This window comes from Typha latifolia, chromosome 11 (genome assembly GCF_019914945.1).
Source record: "Typha latifolia isolate L0001 chromosome 11, TyphaL0001v2, whole genome shotgun sequence".
NCBI classification, from domain to species: Eukaryota; Viridiplantae; Streptophyta; class Magnoliopsida; order Poales; family Typhaceae; genus Typha; species Typha latifolia.
In genome coordinates this window covers 6,289,812-6,309,238 of record NC_133096.1, presented here as the reverse complement: position 1 = coordinate 6,309,238, position 19,427 = coordinate 6,289,812, and the positions used below count along the sequence as shown (strand labels likewise).

General features: G+C 35.8%; 2 protein-coding genes across 6 annotated transcripts; one reads left to right on the top strand and one right to left on the bottom strand.

Annotated features, from left to right (window-relative positions):
* The first annotated feature begins 1,778 nt into the window (after positions 1 to 1,778).
* Positions 1,779 to 8,877, top strand: LOC140797666 (F-box protein SKIP14-like). 2 transcript variants are annotated; one of them, XR_012110703.1, is made up of 4 exons: positions 1,779 to 2,918; positions 7,312 to 7,712; positions 7,887 to 8,360; positions 8,443 to 8,877. XR_012110703.1 is itself a non-coding variant. In XM_073151296.1 (3 exons), exons 1-3 carry the CDS (start codon positions 2,013 to 2,015, stop codon positions 7,993 to 7,995), a joined length of 1,416 nt encoding a protein of 471 aa, XP_073007397.1. In that variant the 5' UTR covers positions 1,813 to 2,012; the 3' UTR covers positions 7,996 to 8,877. The 2 variants fall into 2 exon arrangements, 1 of the variants encoding a protein (XP_073007397.1); XM_073151296.1 differs by having other exon boundaries at positions 1,813 to 2,918; positions 7,887 to 8,877.
* Positions 8,878 to 10,550: 1,673 nt separating this feature from the next.
* Positions 10,551 to 16,878, bottom strand: LOC140797378 (uncharacterized). Of its 4 annotated transcripts, none has more exons than XM_073150764.1 (3): positions 16,539 to 16,878; positions 15,911 to 16,114; positions 10,551 to 11,861 (listed from the first exon to the last, which is right to left on the bottom strand). In XM_073150764.1, the coding sequence occupies exons 2-3, from the start codon at positions 15,922 to 15,924 to the stop codon at positions 10,901 to 10,903; spliced, it is 975 nt and encodes a 324-aa protein (XP_073006865.1). In that variant the 5' UTR covers positions 15,925 to 16,114; positions 16,539 to 16,878; the 3' UTR covers positions 10,551 to 10,900. The 4 variants fall into 4 exon arrangements, with proteins under 4 accessions (XP_073006865.1, XP_073006863.1, XP_073006864.1 ...); XM_073150762.1 differs by having other exon boundaries at positions 10,551 to 11,877; positions 16,539 to 16,867; XM_073150763.1 differs by having other exon boundaries at positions 10,551 to 11,877; positions 15,911 to 16,109; positions 16,539 to 16,867.
* Positions 16,879 to 19,427: the final 2,549 nt, after the last annotated feature.

Sequence of the window (19,427 nt, the reverse complement as noted above, 5' to 3'; positions counted from 1 at the left end):
TCTCCCCGCCACCTAATTTTTATTTAGGAGATTTACATATAACACCCTATCTTTTAATAAAATTATAATTTACACTCCATATTTTTATTATTTACACATCAAGATATATGATTTAAGGAATATATATAAGAAACACCATATTGTTAGATCAGTTAGTTAAACTTATCCAAATCTCTGAGTTAAGTTAAGTATACTAAGAAAATTATAAAAATACCCTCAATTAAGACATACTAAGGATATTTTAATTATTTTAAAAATAAGGGCTTTTGAGTTATTTTAGAAATAATGTATCTCTACTTAATAGAATATTCTCATGGCATTAGTTTAAATCTAAATCAGTATATTTTCTGTACATATTCGTTAAATCATATGGCTCGATTTATAAATAATAAAAATATAAGATTTAAATCACAATTACGTTATAAATCAATATGCTATATATAAATTTCTCTTTTATTTATTATTTAAATCTACAACCAAAAATCACAACCCTGCCGTTTATCAAAGTTACACCATATTAATGCATGAAATAAGAAATTTATATTAATTGCCAACCACATTGATGTAAAATTCTCCCTTTACATAGTTTTTTTTTGGGTCAAAAAGTCCATGTATTTAGTAGTTGTTGGATTTGGTAACTTGCTAATCTATGGATTTGACATTCATTTATGGCTGTCATCCAAACTTCATTTTTACATTTTTACCCCTCTAAAATCATTTATTTACTTGTATATCCCTCTGAATAAATAATAGGATATTTTAATCATATATATATATATATTTATTTATTTAAAAAGGATGCATCTAAACGATATTTCCACTTAAAATGATGAATTTACTTTTACCAATTTCAAATTAGATTATATTTCTTTTTACGTCTCAGTTAACAAGTAATTAATGATTATAATTAACTAAAATTATATAAGTAAAAAATAAAGGAGGGCAAATTATAAGTTTATTAGGTGTACATTAAAAATAAAAAAAAATTAAAGAAAGAAAAAGAAGAGAAAAAAAATAGCATAAGTGAAATAATTTCTTTATGTGTATGTGGCAAGGCCAAAGCGAATCAGATAAGATTAGGTAACGAATAATCCAGACGAGAAGCTAATCACGTCAAGATAACGATCCGACGGTGGGGATTGCATCACGACGCCTCCAGCGATCCGATACGGCGGGGCCCACTGGAATCCATCCGCGTCGCGCGAGTCGAGCAGCGCGTGGCGACGGACCGCCACGTGTACGTTGCGAACCGCTTCTCCCGGTCGGAACCCCTCAGAATTCCACCCCCTAATTTTAGTAAAATCCAACCCTTGCCCCTCCTCCTCCTCCTCTCGTGCTCTCTTTGGCCCCCTCTCCTCTCCTCTCCCGGAAGAAGAGGGAAAAAAAAGGGGAGATCTTTGCGGGCTTCGCCTTTCTCTTCTCACTTGCGCGATTAGGGTTTCGTCCTCGGTCTGCTTTCTTCTCCGATTCCTAATCCCTGGAGGCTGTATCGGGTCGGTTCGGGTGCTGGAATACGTCGATCGGCAGGTTTTCCTGCTGAAATTTGTGGTCTTTCTGGTGGCGTAGGTGGATTTGGGAGGTGGGTATTGATCGGATTGATGCGGTGATTTGTTTCTGGAGGAAGATTGAGGAGGAGTTTGCTTGGATTGTTGGGTTTGTAGTATCTCTTTCTTTTGTCGGTTGGTTGATTTGTTGTTGTATTATTAAATCTCTTCGGATTCAGGGGAATCCGTGAACAAGAGGCTCCGTGAGATTTTTGGTGCTAGGTTTTTGTTTGCTATCGAAAATTGAGGGTTTTCTTGGGGAGATCTAGGGTTTCGATCTTGGGAAAAAGAGAAGGAAGATTGATTGAAGGATTAAAGTTCTTTGTTTTTTTGGAGGACGGTTTATTTCTTGTTAGATTTCTTTTGTTTTTGATCTCGGAAGACTTGTAAAAGAGAAAAAAAAAATCAAAAAAAAAAATCAAAAAAGGAAATCCAAACATTAGGTTCTATTTTGAAATTTTTTGGAAGATGGCCCTGAATTTCTCATCCTGTTCGGTCTTTCCTTCTTCGATCGGTATGGACGATGATTGCTCCTCCCGCAGTAGGAGGGAAGGTCTAGGTGGTTCCTACTCTTCTGAGAATCCTTTTGCCTGTAGAGGGAACAGAGGGTGGAGAGAGGCAGATGATTACCGTGATCCGGTCGATCTTTTGCCTTCTGATCCATTTGGGATGAATTTGGAGACCACTTTCACGGCGGCGATCGCCAGTTGGATGGGAGACCTCAGAGCTTCCCACCATGATATGGTTGATCTGCTGCCATCTGATCCCTTTGGGATGAACCTGGAAACCACTTTCACAGCAGCTATTGCCAGTTGGATTGGGGATTTGGGAGCTGTATCTGGCAATTATGAAGTGGGTGGTAATAACCTCTTAGCAGAGTTGAGTTATTACTGGAATAGGGCTTTGATGGTCTCCTCAGAAGCCCGCGGTAATTATGGAGGTCCTGTTGGTGGTCAGGAAGAGGAATCTTCCTCAGGATTATCTGATTTTGAAGTCCAAGATGAGATTTTTCAATCTATTGCTGATGTTAAGGAGCTTCCCAGCTCCAGTGGTGCTGAATCAGCTAACTCTTCTCAAGATGAGGGTATTCCTCATGAGGGTCTGCTCTTCGCGCTTGGCTCTTTAGGTGTTCAGGATCTCCTTTCTGTTGAAAGGGTCTGCAAATATTTGTGCGCAGCTGTTCAAAATGATCCCCTCCTGTGGAGGTGCATCCATATAGAGCCTCAATTAAGTGAGAAAATAACAGATGATGCTCTTTTTCGGCTAACACAGAAAGCGCAAGGTAGCTTGCAGTGCTTGAGCCTGGTTGGTTGTTCGAATATCACAGATGACGGTCTGAGGGTTGTGCTTGAGCACAACCCAAGGCTAAGCAAGGTTAGTATCGGTATCTTTTTACGACTATTACTATTTCTGTTTGTTCAAGGATTGAATACCTGATTGCAAGGTTCATATGCATAGTATTTTGGCTCTTATCTCTGTTATTTTGCATCTCTGCTCTTGTGAATTTTATAGATTTGTATAAATGCTCCCTTTATCTTGATCATTGATATTGTTAGCCATATGTTATATTTGCTTTTTCGACCAAGAATTTCGTATATGTGTGTCCCTCATGATTAACTTTGGAGGGGTACTTCTTTCCCCTTTATGGTTTCTGTAGTTGATGGATTCAATTGGCTGTGGATGGATAAAATGGAATGTCTATTATGGTGCTTTTCATATGTCCCTTTAACAATTTTCTGTATAAGCTACTAATATGTGACTGTCCATCTACACTGCTGAATAGACCAGCTGATGTAGTCCTAGCAGCTAGAACTACCACCGCGTCACACTTTGTGTCTTCCTGCAAAGATGTGAAGTTCCTTAACAACCATTGTAGTCTCCTTCAGAGTACCTTAATTTGCATCATATGCCAAACTTTTTTTTCAGCTAAATTGGCTGACATTTTTCTGTTTATTCATTAATTTTTTACTGCTATATGCAGTAGTGAAGACTAAATTGCGGATTGATGATTCCAAGGTAAGGAAAGCCAGATCAAAACTTTCTTAAGTGCTTAGGTGGTAATCCCTGGTGTCGCAGTTAAAACAAAATCTTTTCTTTTATCCCATCATTTGAGACAGTATTCATAAATACATGGATAATAGCAATGTGCAAATAACTCACCTTGCATGCTTCTAATTAAAAAGTAGTATGCATTTTTATCTCTCTTTGGGCTCAATTCTTGTTAAGTGTTGATGACTAGGATCTAAGAAACAGTAGGGAAGACATCATAAAGTACATGTGGTGGTAAACAATGTGCTAAATGGTGCCTGGATATATAGGCAGCGAAGGTGCCTTCTATGCCATAAGTGAGTACATACAGGCACAGATGCATTCGGTATTAGATGTAGTCAAAATTTTGTAAATTTGAAAAAGTATTGAATATAAAAAATAGAGATAAGAGTATAAAAAGAAGAGGAAAACAAGAATATCTGAAAACCAAATTAAGTTTGTTGGACATGATAACATAGTAAAGAACACATGTTGAACTACCAAGTAGACTTGGGTAGGAAAGAAGAAAATGGAAAAAGAACTAACTGTGAAGTTAAAACAATCAAGATAAAAATTATGAAGATGTAGAGTTTGATGTTTAAATATGTAACTGTTTAGTCATACGCATTCCAATGCTTAACTCACTTAGATGTACTAATGCATGACAAAAGGTGGCTTTCTCGTATAGTTGTTATGCAACCCAACTGCTGTTAGGGCATATGCAGGAGTGTTCTATGTTAGATTGTTGGGAGTCAAGGGACTGAATCTGCTTATGCACATTTTTTTTACCCTGGTTGCAGTGATATGGAAATTCTGATATGCTTATGTGATGAAAATTACATAACTAGATATACAAAGCTAAAGTAAGACAATAACTGAAAAAAAGAAGAAATATTAATGAAAAGTTTATGGAAAATAGTGATTTATTTGATATAATACATTTTTCTTCTGTCAAATGCTCGACTTTGGACGCCACTTCCATTCTGCTAAATCAAGAAAAATAGAAGCAAGTATGTTAATGAGATGCTTCATGAGGAGTGACGATGGAAGGAAATGAATGGAATGAGGATTGGAAGAAAATGAAATGAGTTTGGCAAGCTCAAATGTAATCATTTTGAAAATAATTAGAGACAAAGTTCTCAGCATTGTAAATTCTGAGAAGTTTAGAATGAAGGTGTCAGTTGTTTAAGGAAGAAAAATAAAAATGGAGGTGTAACAACCTACCTCCTTGCTCCAAGTTCCATAATTTTGTACAAAGATGAGAAACCTAGAAGTTGTAGTGATTGTATCTTCAACATTTATCAAGTACACTCCATTAGTCTAACTAAAAGGAGGTGAAACATTCTTCATGCTTCATGTTTCATTTTTAGGAAAGTCTAAGCCTAAAATTATTAATAAGGTAGTATAGCATGCTGACTGAAAGGAACGGTATTATCAGGACAATCTTGACAATATCATTAATATACTCACGTAATTTGAAGTGAAATACATAAAATTAGACCGACAGCATAAATAGTAACTGTTTAACATCTAAAATCAACTATATGCAGTCTAACGGTTTAGTTAACTACAAATGACGACATGATATCTTATCCCTCTTTTTTCGGATGAGACTCAATGATGGGAGTGATTTGTACACTTGAGGCCTCTTTCATATATTCTATCCCTCTTGATGCTACTTGTATATGTTCTATATGCTACTGGTAGTACTTAGGCCTACTTTGGGTGGTCAAAGAATCAAATTACATGTGAATAATTGCATTTTCAATTAATACTTGAGACTCTTTTTGGATGAACTTGCTTTTTCAACACCTTGTTGTAAATGTTGTCAAAAAACTGTGTAGGTTCTGTTAAGTGCCAGGTAATTTGTATTTAATTTTTTTAGGTTTTAAAATTACTTTCTATTGATAATAGACATATAAACATATAATCACTTAGTATCCATCTGGAAGAAACCTGTTATGCATTTTGTGTCCTAACTTGAGATATCTCATTTAATGATTTCTCTTGGTTCATTTGTAGAGATCATAAAATAGTATGGATTCCTCCTTCAATACCATGTAAATCTATTTATTTAAATATGAATAATGCTATGCCTATAAACACTCTACAAACACTTTTGATGTGGCATCATCTTATCCATTGATAGTAATGACTATGGGGATGGATAAAAACTATCGGTGGACAAGATGATGCCACATCATCTTATTTGTAGGATGTTTATAAAATGTTTGTAAGCATAGAATACTCTTTAAATATTCAGAATTCAATGCATTTACTACCTTTACATTCTACTGAATTGCTGCTTTTAGGAAAAAAGAGCATCTTTTTGCGAAAGCTCCTCTCTTTGTTTAATGTTACTGATTCTTGACTTGGTAACCAGGTGCTTTGAGAAGTGGCTAGCTGTCATTAGAAGTTACCTTTAGTAGTAAACTAGATATTGAATCATGTTGGTCAGGGCTCAACTATTAAGGAAATTTTTACTTCCATCTGTGGCTACCTGTCTATAGGTTCTGTTCTACAGATATGAGAACTAGATTTATGGAGAATTCTTGTTGGTGCATTCTAATGAACTCGGAAAGTTGATTGGATGATTTCTTTTTTTTTTTTTTGTAGCACAGTTTGTTTAGAAAAAAATGCCAGTGCAGATATGTTAATTGAATCATGTTCAGTCAGGCACTGGGTGCACCAATTGCTCTTGTCACTCTGTCTACTGTTGTTTGTTTGTGATTAATATAGAATACTATTATATATTGCCTAAATGTGTTAGCGTAGGGTGTCTTAGGGTGTATCAATATAACTGTTTACATAGTAATAACTTCCACTAGGTGTTTGAGCGAATGTCTGGCAATTTCTAGAACTTCAATATTTATGTCACAAATGCTCTATTAGGTGTTTAAAATCCACCCTTTCATTACGAAAGAGTTCCTCTTTGTTGTTTCAGTGATATCTAAGTTAGTTTGTAGATGCCAGAAAACATCATGCTATCTTTCAGCCTCTTGATTTCAAAAATTAAGATCTCATTAAATCTTGTCCTTCGTACTTGCTTTTTGTAATGCTGTATTTCTGCATATTACAATGTTTTTTTTCTGGTGGCAGGTAGTCACTCAGGCTGCTGAAATCTTATTTAGATTTCGGTATCTCTCATTTATGGAGTGTATCAAATTATAGTTACCTGCATTTTATAGTGTTTTGTTGAATAATCAGTCCTCAACTATATGCATTTTAACTTTGGCTTAATGGAAATCTAAAGAGCCAATTAGAAGATCATATTTTTTGAAGCTTTACCTTTAACATCCGGCATAAACCTATTGATCATTTGGAGCTGATGGATAGGATTTTTCTTCACTTGAACATACTTCTTTTAGTGGATGGCTGGATGCTTGTCATACTCTATCCCTTTAAGTAGTGTCAACTCTCCATTCTCCTTGAATTAAGGTCATTGATATGTACCATTTGGAAATTTAATATGCTGTTGTAAAGAATCAATCATATCGATGTCGAAGTTTACTAGTGAATGCTAGTGAGTTTAAAAGAAAGCAAGATTCTTTAAGTAGTCCTTCCTAAGTACCTTCTATCTAATATGTGCCTATTCTGAACATGTGTTACTGTGGTTCTATAAGAAGATATTATGCCTGTTTCACCTGCTAACCATCAATTTTTTTTTTCATATTTCTAATATTTTTTTCCTTTAGTCACTTATAGTGTGCTAATAAATTATAACCTTTTTGTAATGCAGTTGAATGTTCTGGGATGTGTGAGGTTAAGTCTAGTGGGACTTATAAACAATATGAAGGCTTTTAAATCTCCAGGTACGGCTGGTATAAAGCATCTCAGAATCGGTAGGCTTTTCAGAGTATCAGAGGAACAATTTGAAGAGCTTAAGTCATTGTTGGGCATAGACCAATTTCAGAAGTCAAGCGCTCGGAAACAGCGGTTCTATCATGTTGGTCAGTCTTCTTCAGATTGTGATGATGATTGTGCCCTTGACATTGAGATGTGCCCTTTATGCAATAAATATAAGCTTGTGTACGACTGCCCTTTGGAAAGCTGCAGAGCAAAAGGTCCAGAAGTGTGTATGGCTTGTGATGTTTGCATTGCAAGGTGTATACAATGTGGGAAGTGCATCAAAGACTCTGAGTATGTCGAGACATTCTTTTTTGAATTCCTTTGTTCTGACTGTTGGAACCAGCCACCAATTAGTCAAGAAAGTTCTAAAAAGAAATAAATCGGCTTTCTCTTTTCAGCAGTTCTGTTATCTTTTATTTGACTGCAGAAGTTATGTCGATTACATGTCTGCTTAATACTCTGTAGGGAAATCTGTTGTCACTTCTCTTGGTGTTGCTATGCTTTCAGAGTTGGCTACTTGAATGCAAGACTTTGTGGTGTCTCCTGGACACTGCTAGGCAAATATGATCCTTAATTTTTGCCTTGTCAGACTCTGGATAAAGATAAAAAGAAGAAAAAGAAAAAGAAAAAGAAAAAGATGATCAGACAGTAATATTGATGCAGTGTGGTTCAAGAATGACCAAGCACTTGACTTCGCAGTGCACGAACTCGCCCTAATGGAAGTTTGGAGGTGAGCACGTTGTACGCCAAAGAGTGTTCCGGAGAAGATTAAAAGGATGATGAAAAAGACTACTAAAGAGTTGGTCAGATGTAGGACTTTTTATTATTGCCACATGCAATTAGCTTTGAGCTAGATTTGATTTGATCTGACAATATGTGTGTGAGGCTGGAATTTGAATGGCGGCTTTGCTTCAGTTTCTTCTCTCTGAAGCAATTGAGGTTAGTACTAATTGTGTGCACTCATCACTTTTGGATCTTATTGGAGAATAATCCCCTGTACCATCTCTTTTTCCTCCTACAGTTAGGAAGGTGCCTCCTACTATTAAGATGTTCCATTAATGTGATGGAGATGCTTTGGTTTGTAGAATTTAGAGACTTGTTAGTGATACTCGTTATTTCTCATGCTCTACATTGGCATGGCGTTCTGTGTTTCCATGCTTTGCCCTCTGGGTGACATGGGAAAAAGGATATATACTCAGTTCCAGATTGTAGTTTGATGCAAATATGCTCTTCTAAGAATTGTGATTCTGCCTCAGAAGTTGGTACCGAGGAGCTATATTGCAATGGGTTTCCTGTAACACGTATTGGAGAAATAGGGAATATTATGTATGTTCAAAATTTATTTTAGTAGACTCAGTAGTATTCCACACCCTCTTTGTGAAGGTTTGTAAAACATGGATGTTGTATGAAACAGCCTTTTGATATTATCTTTTAACATTATGGAGTTGGAAAACAATTTTCACTTTTTTGTTTCTCTCAGTTCAATGCTCTGATGTAGGCTTTGTTTAATATTTTTTTTTTTTGTTGGTTTGAGAAAGTGGATACTGAGCATAAGCTTATTTCAGTGTAAATCTTTTTATACTAGCATAGTAAATAAATAGCAGCTTATCTCAATCTTATTGTTCTTTTTTTGTTATTACTTCTTATGCCGGCTCAAATTGGATCTCTTAGAAGAAAATTGTACTATTTAAGATATGCATTTATTGAGCATATAACTCTTTGATATATACTCTGACTTGTAAAGCGTGGGAATAAATGACATCTTGATTACTTGAAGTTCTTGTCATCCGACTAATAGATTACATTGCGTGACGACAAAGCTTGACACTTTCGTGCGCCTCTTCTTTTTGAAAGAGAAAAACGTGTTGATTTCTTCCTCTTCAAATCTCGCAGAGTTGCGTCGATATTAATTTTATGCACTCGGAAAGGCATCCAATTTTGTGTTGCATTGCCTTACCAAGCAAGTTTATTTTGCCTATGGGATTCTACATTGAAAAAGAAGGAAGGCTCTTGAACACTTACTAGATTACTTCTTAGTCCTTGTCATGACTCATGGGTATGGAGGAAACAGTGCGGTTTTGACCTTGTTACTGAATCATGGAACGGTTTGGGCTTTAGTATAATTAGGTTCAGGTTATAAATAAGTTTTTTTGAGTTCAGGGTTATAAATAAGTTGACCCATTTAACTTGATTATAAAATCTGCTGTGTTTCATATTTAATACCTTCGTCTATTTGACCAATTTAAATTCAATTAGTATATGACTGATTACGAACTACATTTGAATATTTTGTTTATCACTTGAATAATTTATTTATAATCTATATAAACTCAAGTAACCTATTTAACCCTTTTAAATCTAATATATTTATCTCATTTAATAGATAAATGAACCGACACAACGAACCCGAGCTAACACGAACCCCACTCGTCCCCATTGCCGCCCATATTTAGAGGTATCATATATGAACTTAGCAACACATCATCTATCTATATTTACTGATCAATCTTCTTAAATTGTTTTACTTCTAACCCTTTGGATGAGATTGATCATGGACTATATTCTGAGCTTGCTTGTCGAGGGGGCAAGAGCTCTCCCGGGAGGCAAGTAAGCTCTAGGAAATATGGCACTAGGCAAAAAGAAAATATAAATCAGGAGTATATGCAACTCTGGTCAATATGCTGAATTCTAATTTGTATAACCAAGCAACTACTTCGGATTAAGAGTACTCTTCTATATATATATGACAAAGTCAAGATTTTGACTTAATAGGAACTCTTTTGTCCCAAGAAATCAGGCTTCTGATTGGAAAAGTATATCAGAAATATCCAAATTTTCGACCAGTTCAGGCGTGCTCCCTGGAACATGTAAAATAATAGATGAGTTTCAAAACTATATACCATAAATGGGGTGACATTAAGTCCACATGGAAGACACCAGGCTTATTCGGATTGAGGAGCAATTTAATTTATCTAAAAGAGTGATGCATTCCATAGCATCCTACATGGCATTAAAATGGTATAGATGTCACCTGTTCAGGTATAAAGGTTTTGAAACTCATCTATTTTGTTACAGTATTTAGTAAGCATACCTCCAATGGCCAACAACTCTGAATAGAATACCAGAAACTTTAAAAAAGAATATCATATTTTGAATGTTTTTGTGTTTCTACATTTAAATATCAGAATAAACTGTTAATCATCTACTTATATTTTGATCATTCACATACACATTTGAGGCTTTGCCCTCATGTTTTGGGCAAACTGGAGGACATTGGCTTCATAGTTAAACAACAAATAAATGGGTAGCAAGCTTATCAATGAGATCATTGAAGGCTTCTCCTGCCGAAATGCTATCAATCATGCAGCAGTAATTGAATTGGGAGGCCATACAGATGCATAAACCAGATCTTTCTGAATTTTCGATAGTGTTTGCTTTCAGATCCATGTAGAGCACTTGTCCTTCATATGACAAATACCTCATTTGAAGAACTCCACATGCCCCCCGATGTCCTTGCACAATAGCTTAGCTTCAGTAGCCAACTTCCTGCTTCTAAAAACCACTAAATCAGTAAGTCGGTGCTTCGGCTTCGGTTCGTAGGCTCTAGCATCAACTTCTTTCTCTGACATGAATGCCTCCCTAGCTGGTACCACATTTCCCCACCAAAAATCATGAAGGATTCCATGGATGAGTTCCCAATAAGCTCGGTCTCGATGCACCCGAAAAAGACTGCTTCCATTTGGAGTCCAGCAGTAGAGATCAACCCAGTCACGGTTCATGATCTCCATCTGACCCTGCAATTGTGGCATGTAATAATATGGCATGGCTTGCCATGGCAGTGCGAGCTCAGGCTTTCCCTTGTTATAGGGACACTTAACCTCTAGAATCCCACCATCAGGATAGCATCCTAGAACTCCATCAGGTGATGCTCCAAGCCACCCAAAGCTGGCCTCTGTGTGAATCGCAAAGCCTAAGAAGCTTACCTCGCGGCCTGTGATGCTCTTGTACTGATCTATGGCTGCAGATTCATGAAGGACACCCCAATCCATGGCAGCCTTGGCAGCTGCCTCAAATGTGATAACCTCTGATGCAAATACTTTCTGATGCCACAGCTCAGACCTTCGATTGCCCCTCCAGAAGCCCAATGCAGTGCTGAACGTGCTTGTTGTCAGCTTGTCCTTCCGGAGAGCAAACCATTCCTCGGATCTTTGGGGCACATCAGACGAGGTGAGGTGGGCTGACACAACTAGAGCTGATGTACTTAGAACCAATGGTGATGAACGGGATGACACCTGTGATGACGATGTAGTGCAGCTTCGAGGGATGTAGCCTTCAAACTTTTGTCTTGCTGACAAAAGTCTAGAATGGTTGAAACATGCACGAGTCATTGCGAAGAAGGTTGATCTGTTGCCACAGGCTTTCTGATTTGGTTGGAGGGTCCTAACCAAATTATGGACTGATTCAATGATCAGATACAAGAGACAAGATAAAATGGGTTTGTATGCAGTATAAAAAGAAGGCTGGACAAAACAGTAATAAGTTATAACAAGCTTGAAAGTTATTTGCAAAGAAGTTCATCAATTAGAGTTGGGAAAAGCATCTTAAAAGTGCAAAGAAAAGCATTTCAGAACAATAATCATTCGCCTTCCTTCAACCTTCCAAATAAGAATAAACACTAAAAATAGTTGCTTAGCTTTCTTTCCTGTACCAAACGAAATACAGAAAGAAGATGTGAGAAGAAACAATAGTGGACTCTTTTATTTGTTGCCAGACAAAAAAGGTATTTGCCTTTTGCAAGTAACATCTTGGATAAAGAGTACAGCTAACGAAAAGCATTAGAACCCAAACTTCCAGACATCTGTGATATCTAGGAAGAAGCAAACTATGTGAAATTACCAATGAAACATCACTAGCTTGTTATACAAAGAAGTCTTTTAGTTTAAAACTTTAAACTTTGTATTTCAATAATCAAAAGGGACCAGATAGATTAGTCCTAAATAAAAGAAATTTCTCATTCCTTTACCCTCATTCATTTCAGGAATAACTATTTTTTTTTAAATTTTAGAATACAATCTCTTATTTTAAAATAACAGCTAAATATCATAATAGCCTTATTCTAAAATATAAACACTATTAGTCAAAATTATATTTTATATCCCACACTAACCCAATTATCAATTTACGTTGATATCTATCTCATCAATTTACTTTATATCAAATCAAACGGTATTTATTGTAATTTCATAAAAGACAAATATCGTTTTTCTCATCTTTTCCTTCACTTTATATCACATCAAATATAATTATCATACCCTTAATACATAATACAAGTGAGCATAAAAAAAAGTTATTCCTAAAATAAATGCCTTATTTTGAGAATAACAAATAAGAATACCAATCCTAGTATTGCTCTTATTCAGTTATTCCTAAAGTAAATAAGGCCTTGGTATTTTTCCATTTCTTTATTGATACGTTACAACTCTTCGTGTTTCAAATACATACATACAAAACTATTACAAATGAACTCACATATTTATAAAAATTGAAAATTCGAGTTCCTTATTTGATTAGGATCATACTTTTGCTGGAAAATTTTCCCAGTAATACTCAATTGATAGAGAACTTGTTGATTGTGAAAAAATAATAGGCAAACAATGAAGCATGGATATAGATAAAGGATGCCTTCTAAGTGGGAGGAGAGGAGGAGGAAGGAGAAGTGGAGGGATTGAGAAGCCTGTCAACATCGAGGGAGGAAGTAGGCGTCATCGAGGAAAGAAGCAGGCATCAATGAGAGAGGAAGACTAGCATCGAGGGAGGAAGTAGGCATCATCAAGAGGAGGGAGCACGATAAGTTTGGAAATTAGAATGGTCGTGCCCAATTCTTTCTTCCCTCACTCACTACTAATAGCTTAATAGGTTTAACCATTTAACTAACCCAGTATCGACTCGATGTAACCAATAAACTTAAAAAGGTATTCGAAATGTATCCTGCCATATCTTAAGCATATCCAGCCAAATCCTACATTTATCTAATATTTAAAATAAATTATTTTTAATCCGAATACTCCAAAAAAGTATCAGATATGTATTTGGAGTTTATCTGACCCATATCCGTATTTGATACAATTGTTTTTGGAGTATCCATGCTACCTAGTAGCTAGAACATCAACTAGTTCTTGAAAATCCATTGGCTTAGACAACAACCTCTAAAAAGTAGAACTATAGATAGGAAATTGTAAATCATTCCAATCTTCCCTAATTTCAGCTAAAAGAATTTCCTCAAATCCTCATTTTCTATTCTTTACAGTATAAAACTAGAGATCAAGGTAAGATGCTGCAGTATATTACCAGTCTTTCAAATATAAGGTACTCACGTTGTGTTTTTTTTAAAAGAAAATAGCATACCATGAGACCATCTATAATTATTTTTCCACATGTAAGTTCCATAACTTCATGATATAGCAGCTAAAAGGAATTCCTGGCATACCCAGAGATCACATAGAATTATTCTCCACATTTAAGTTCCACGACTTCATGATATAACCAAAAATTGTGCCAAATACAAAATCCTTCTTAATACTACACCACATTCTTCTTTTCTTTTCAAGTTCCAGTTGTTTAGTTTGTCTCCAAAATGGAGCTTAGTCTCCAAAATGGAGCTTAAGTTTGATCACTTTCAGTAATTCACAACGCGCAAGCAGTAATTACTTTATCCTTCCATTCGTTGGCTTGAGGAAGTCTGTTATTCCAAATTAATGTATTATTTTCCTTCTTAACAATGTTTATGAAACACTAAATTTATTGATTCAATCATAGTCCCTGCATTACCCATAGTGTTCACTATTCAACTCTATCTACGCAACTAGTAAGGAGAAAATCAATTTTCTCAATAATCAATATAAGCTTGTATAGCTTTTCACTGCTTTATCATATTAGTTCCTCACTATTGGATCAAATGGCATTATGGCAAAGAAGTTGATGAGAAAGAAGTGTGAATCAGATTTTTGTATGAACATATTGAAAGAGGATTTGGTATGGTAATGTTTGATTGGAAAAAGGATCTATTTTCTAGCAAGATAGGGAATGTAACTTTTATATCTGAGATCAACAAATACCTAGGAGTTCCTTTATTCAACTCTTTCCTTCTGGTTGCCAGATGTCTTGTTCTTATTGTCTTGTCTTCATTTTTGAACCGCATTGCAAATACAGTTAAAGGAGATCAAACTTTCCCTCATCAGTCTTGATTATCATTGGGGGCTAGAAGCCCTGGCTACATAATCCAACCAACTATATAAAGTTATATATTGCCACTTAAGTTTCACTTTAAACCAAATCATACATCCCAAAGCTTCAACAACTAAATCCGCATTAGGAAGTCAATGGAAAAAGTATGGGGTGTGATGTGTAAGATGAAGGTAAGTTATGTTGTCCATTGTTTATAGTAGCTCACAATAACTTGGTCAGGTAAATCTCAAAAATCAGGTCTAATCGAATGTCGGTTTGCTGGCTTTACATTCCTAGATGCAGAGAGTGCATTTTGGGCCTTGCTATAATGCTTCAATAATTTGTGGAACCTAAAAGCATTTTAGATTCTTTTTTTTTTCCTTGAAACTTTGTCTGATCCAGCTGCAAATTTGTCAGGGTCTTCAGCTATTCGATGAGTATATATGTTATACAACACAAGTATTCACCTTATATTAAGAGAAGACAGAGAGCTCTCCATCTTCCTTCTCTTATTATGCACTAAAATGCTAGGAAAGTTGTGACAAATTCAGTGTCTGGATAAATAACAATAGAAGGTTGTCTTCTTCTATAGACATCATCAACCATGTCAGTCTTGTTTATCATATTCTTTTTAATTAAGAATTACAGGAATTGTCAGGGTCCATGCCTTTATTCCCTTGTACAAAACAATTTGCTAAAACTTGTGGTAGATTTATATATGCAAGATCAAATCTAATGTAAATTAAACTTTTACATTTTCTGTCTGAAGCTATCTAGATATCTTGCAGATGACTGACAACAATACTCTTTCAAAACTTATCCAAGGTCACAGTTATAATACAACAAGTTGTGAACTAGAAAGTTCACACTGAGTTTGAATTTCAAGGACGAATATCATAGTTCACAAGACCAAAATCTAAACCTCAAAAGTAACCTCCAATACTTGGATGACGATGCTCAGTAAGCAGAAATGACAAAAAGAAAAAGGAGGATGTTGTGTTACAATTTGCAGTATTCCTGGAAGGAATTTCCTAGATATAACTGACCAATCACAGCAGATGCATTGGGTTGAATCCTAGATAATGAGATAAATTGCGATCAAAATGGAACATAAATGAGAGCCACTATGAGGTAAAAGAAAAGGAAGACATTTTAAACTCATTCGTGCACCAAAAACAGCTCAAGAAAAGCTGAAAGTCTACAATTTGGAAGGAAATAAAGCAAATCCATATCAGAAATAAGAGAAAAGCCATGACTTTTAGTACCTGAACGAGGCCATGAGGCGCTGCTTGAGCCGTGCATTCTTTTACTGGAGGCAAAAGGAGGCCTTTTTCGAAGGGGAATATAGTCAAACAGGTGGTCAGCGTTGAATTGAGAGTGTCGAAGATAGCAGTAGAGAGAAGGTGAGACTACCGCTGCGCACATCTCATCTCTGCTCGATGGGATGGACTATGGAGAGGTGACCTATACTGAGGCGTCAAGAAGCCCGCAGAATTAAATTAAACTAACACAAGTCCAAATACAAAGTCTAGACACAAGTTCACATTAACTTCAACAAATTAAATTAACACAAGTTCAAAGAAAAAAAAAAATCAATATCCCAATTTTACAGAGGAATAAAAACACCCAACTATCCAGAAAGAATGCATATTAAGCAATATCTATAATCTTGGAACGAGGATGTTTCCTTAAAAACAGAGAGAAGACAGCCATGCCCTAAAATTAGCATCTGAATCTCTACACAAACTGAACCTTAAAAAAGCAAGATAGAAACTAACGAGTTCTCTAATCGCCGACAAGAAGAAGAGCCTTAACTGATATGTCATCTATTACATATTAATTGTAGACAAACTGAATAATTAATTTTATGTATTGATAGAAATATCTACTTACAAGGTTGGTGATGGCGAAGAAGCTCAGTGACGGCGAGCTCGAGGAGGGAGGAGGCGGAGCTTGGTGACGCGGCGGAGAGGCAATGACGGCGGAGAGGTGATGGCTGCAGAGGAGGAGTTGAAGATGGCAAAGGTAGGGTGGAGATTTTGGGATTTCAAAGGCGGCTTGATAAGTAGATAGGGCTTTCGGTTTCGATTATGAGTAAGTAACGATTGAGGGCTTGAGGTGAAGATAGGGCAGTGAATAGTGGGTAGTGGGTAGTGGGTAGTGGGAGTGGGAGTGGGAGTGGGAGTGGGTTGGGGAAGGACGGAAGGTGAAGGAGAAGAGGCAGGAAGGTCGGAGGTGCTCCGACTGACTTATATAAAACCTTATCTGAATCCGAATCAGGTTTTTTTTTTTTAATTTTTTTTTATTTAAGGTGAAGTTTGGTTTTAGAGATATTTAATTATTAATTAAGACTCACTTATACATATTATATAAGGTAGGGATAAGTTATACGTAAAACCTTATTAAACGTAGATGATGCAATAAAGTTATATACATTTTCTAAGCAAGATTTTTTAATATAATTAATATATTTATTTATAGTTAGTAATTAAATATAAGTTTTTATGTAGATTTATTCGAGATAATTATTATGTTTTACAATGAGAGGATAAAATGTAAGAAAAATTATAGATGTACATAATTTTTATTTAGAAAATATGCCTAAAGTTATTTTTACAAAACTTTATACACAAACTAAACTAGGCATAAACTTATATTCGGATCCGAATCCGAAAGGGGTAACACATTTGCACCCGTATTCAATATGATTTAGACATAGCAAGTCGAGTCGGAGTTAATCTGACGAGTTCTTAATCTTCACCCCCTTAGCAGTAGGAAGAGCTACATTTAGAGTATCTAAAATGCTCTGTTTTTATTATCAATTTAAAAAAACCTTCCATTCAAGTAAAGGGAGAAGAGATAGATATACAAGATTGAGAACAGAACTGATAGTTACAATGAGCAAGAGAAGGAGCTTTGACCCCTAAATGGATGAAGGGGGAGCTAAAACAATACAGGCTATGAGAAGCATTGCAGAGGAAGCACCATCTTCCTCTTCACCATAGCAGCTCCTCTTGAACTTGGAGGCCTTCCCTTTGTTGCACTGCAGCATCACCAACTCATGCTTTGGGTCCTTTCCCTTCTTCATGGAATCCTCCTGTCTTCTAAATCTGGATTCCTCTGCCTTGTAAACCATCTTGTTCTTAGATTACAAGTCTTCAGAAGGATACTTCACAAGCACTAGCTAGTTTTGGGTAGGAAAGAACAAGTGCTCTGTCCTATTTATAAGTGAGCAAGTAACAAGATGCCTTTAAATTTTTCACTTCATTATAAACCTCTTTTACATGGATCATGATGATGCAGCTTAGCTTACCTCCTGTTATGGTGGTTAAAAATCTGAATGCTAAACTAAAAATGAAATATATCTCAGTTTATTAAGATCTAAGAGATAAATCCACCAATCTTTATTAACTTAGGCTTTAGGGAAGATCTTGAGTTAAGGGTGAAATGTGATTTTGTTGATCATTATTCTTTTTTTTTTTATGGTTCTTGTTAATTTGCAGAAGAGCAAGTTAAGCAAGATCTACTAATGCTCTGTTGACATATTGACTTGTCCTAATCCTCAACATTTCTATGTTGATCATGCTGTCCTGAGTAATTTATTCTGGGTACTATTGTTTCCATTATCAGGGTGCTTTGGGAGCAAGTGCAACCTCTTGACATCAAGAAGGACCACCTTCATGTTCTTTGCCATGTGAGCATGTGTTCTTGTGGGCCTGAATTCATTTCTTCCACTATATGAGACCCAATGAAATATACTATTCTTACTTCACCAAGTGCATTAAGGCATTAGTTAGTTATTGTTGGACAATAATACTGGTCTAGATAGATTCTTCATCTACTTTGTTCTCTTCCTTAGTCAATATATAGTTGGTGTACCATATGGGTAATAGGGCATCAAGCCGGAAAAGGCTCCCCCGCCTACCGAGTATAGGAAGGGAAATATATGCAGCCTTATTCGCATTTTTGAGGAGACTGATTATAAGACTTGAATCTATGATTACGAGGAACAAGACTTACCGTCACACCAAGTGACGCTATCAATATGGCACATGATCAAGAAATAAGGGGAGGGCTTTCTTTTAGGATCAAATTCCTCATCTGGTGAGCAACATCAAATTATTTTCCATTTTCAATGCACCCATAGTCCTGGGTCAAATGCTCTTCTGTAGCAATTGATGGAAACATGAAGAACTGTGGACTGATGTGAATATATGTAAGTCTTCTAACATCATGGGAAATGGGATGTTGGGCATTCAGTGAACAAAGCCACAATGGTGGGGGTGAAGGGAAAACTCTGAAAGAGTCTTGACCAAGTTCCTGCTTATATATGAAATTTTTTACTACATTACATCTGTTAGATTGCAAAATGTACTGCCACGAGATCTAATTATCTAAACAGAGCAAAAGAAATGAGAGATCATCTGAATTTGTTTGTAGTCTTGCCTTATGCCGGTCTTGATCTTGCCTCAGTAAATTTTTGACTAAGTTACAACGATTAGATTTTTCATTCAAAGTTAATGGCATCCTTGCCCCTTTTTATCTTAAAAATTGTCATCAGTTTAAACAGAAAAATCACTTCGCCCACTTGATTTTTTTAATAATTGAATGTATATTAATTTAAAAATATAAAATAAAATAAAAATCTTGGTCAGAACCTACTTCATATAGATCTGATTTAGATTAAACGATAACCAAACCTATCCTATCTCCTAGATTCTTTTTCTTATTAGAAGTTCTTGGATAGAAATTTCAACCATAAATTTTCTTTTCAGCATATTT

Bases quoted from the DNA above. Each gene is read 5' to 3' on its own strand.
- LOC140797378 (XM_073150762.1), bottom strand. From the start codon at position 16,070: ATGTGCGCAGCGGTAGTCTCACCTTCTCTCTACTGCTATCTTCGACAC. The intron at 11,878-15,910 runs GTACTAAAAGTC...TCATTGAATCAG, and splicing joins CGCCTCATGGCCTCGTTCAG to TCCATAATTTGGTTAGGACC.
- LOC140797666 (XM_073151296.1), top strand. From the start codon at position 2,013: ATGGCCCTGAATTTCTCATCCTGTTCGGTCTTTCCTTCTTCGATCGGT. The intron at 2,919-7,311 runs GTTAGTATCGGT...TTTGTAATGCAG, and splicing joins ACAACCCAAGGCTAAGCAAG to TTGAATGTTCTGGGATGTGT. The intron at 7,713-7,886 runs GTATGTCGAGAC...AATACTCTGTAG, and splicing joins AAGTGCATCAAAGACTCTGA to GGAAATCTGTTGTCACTTCT.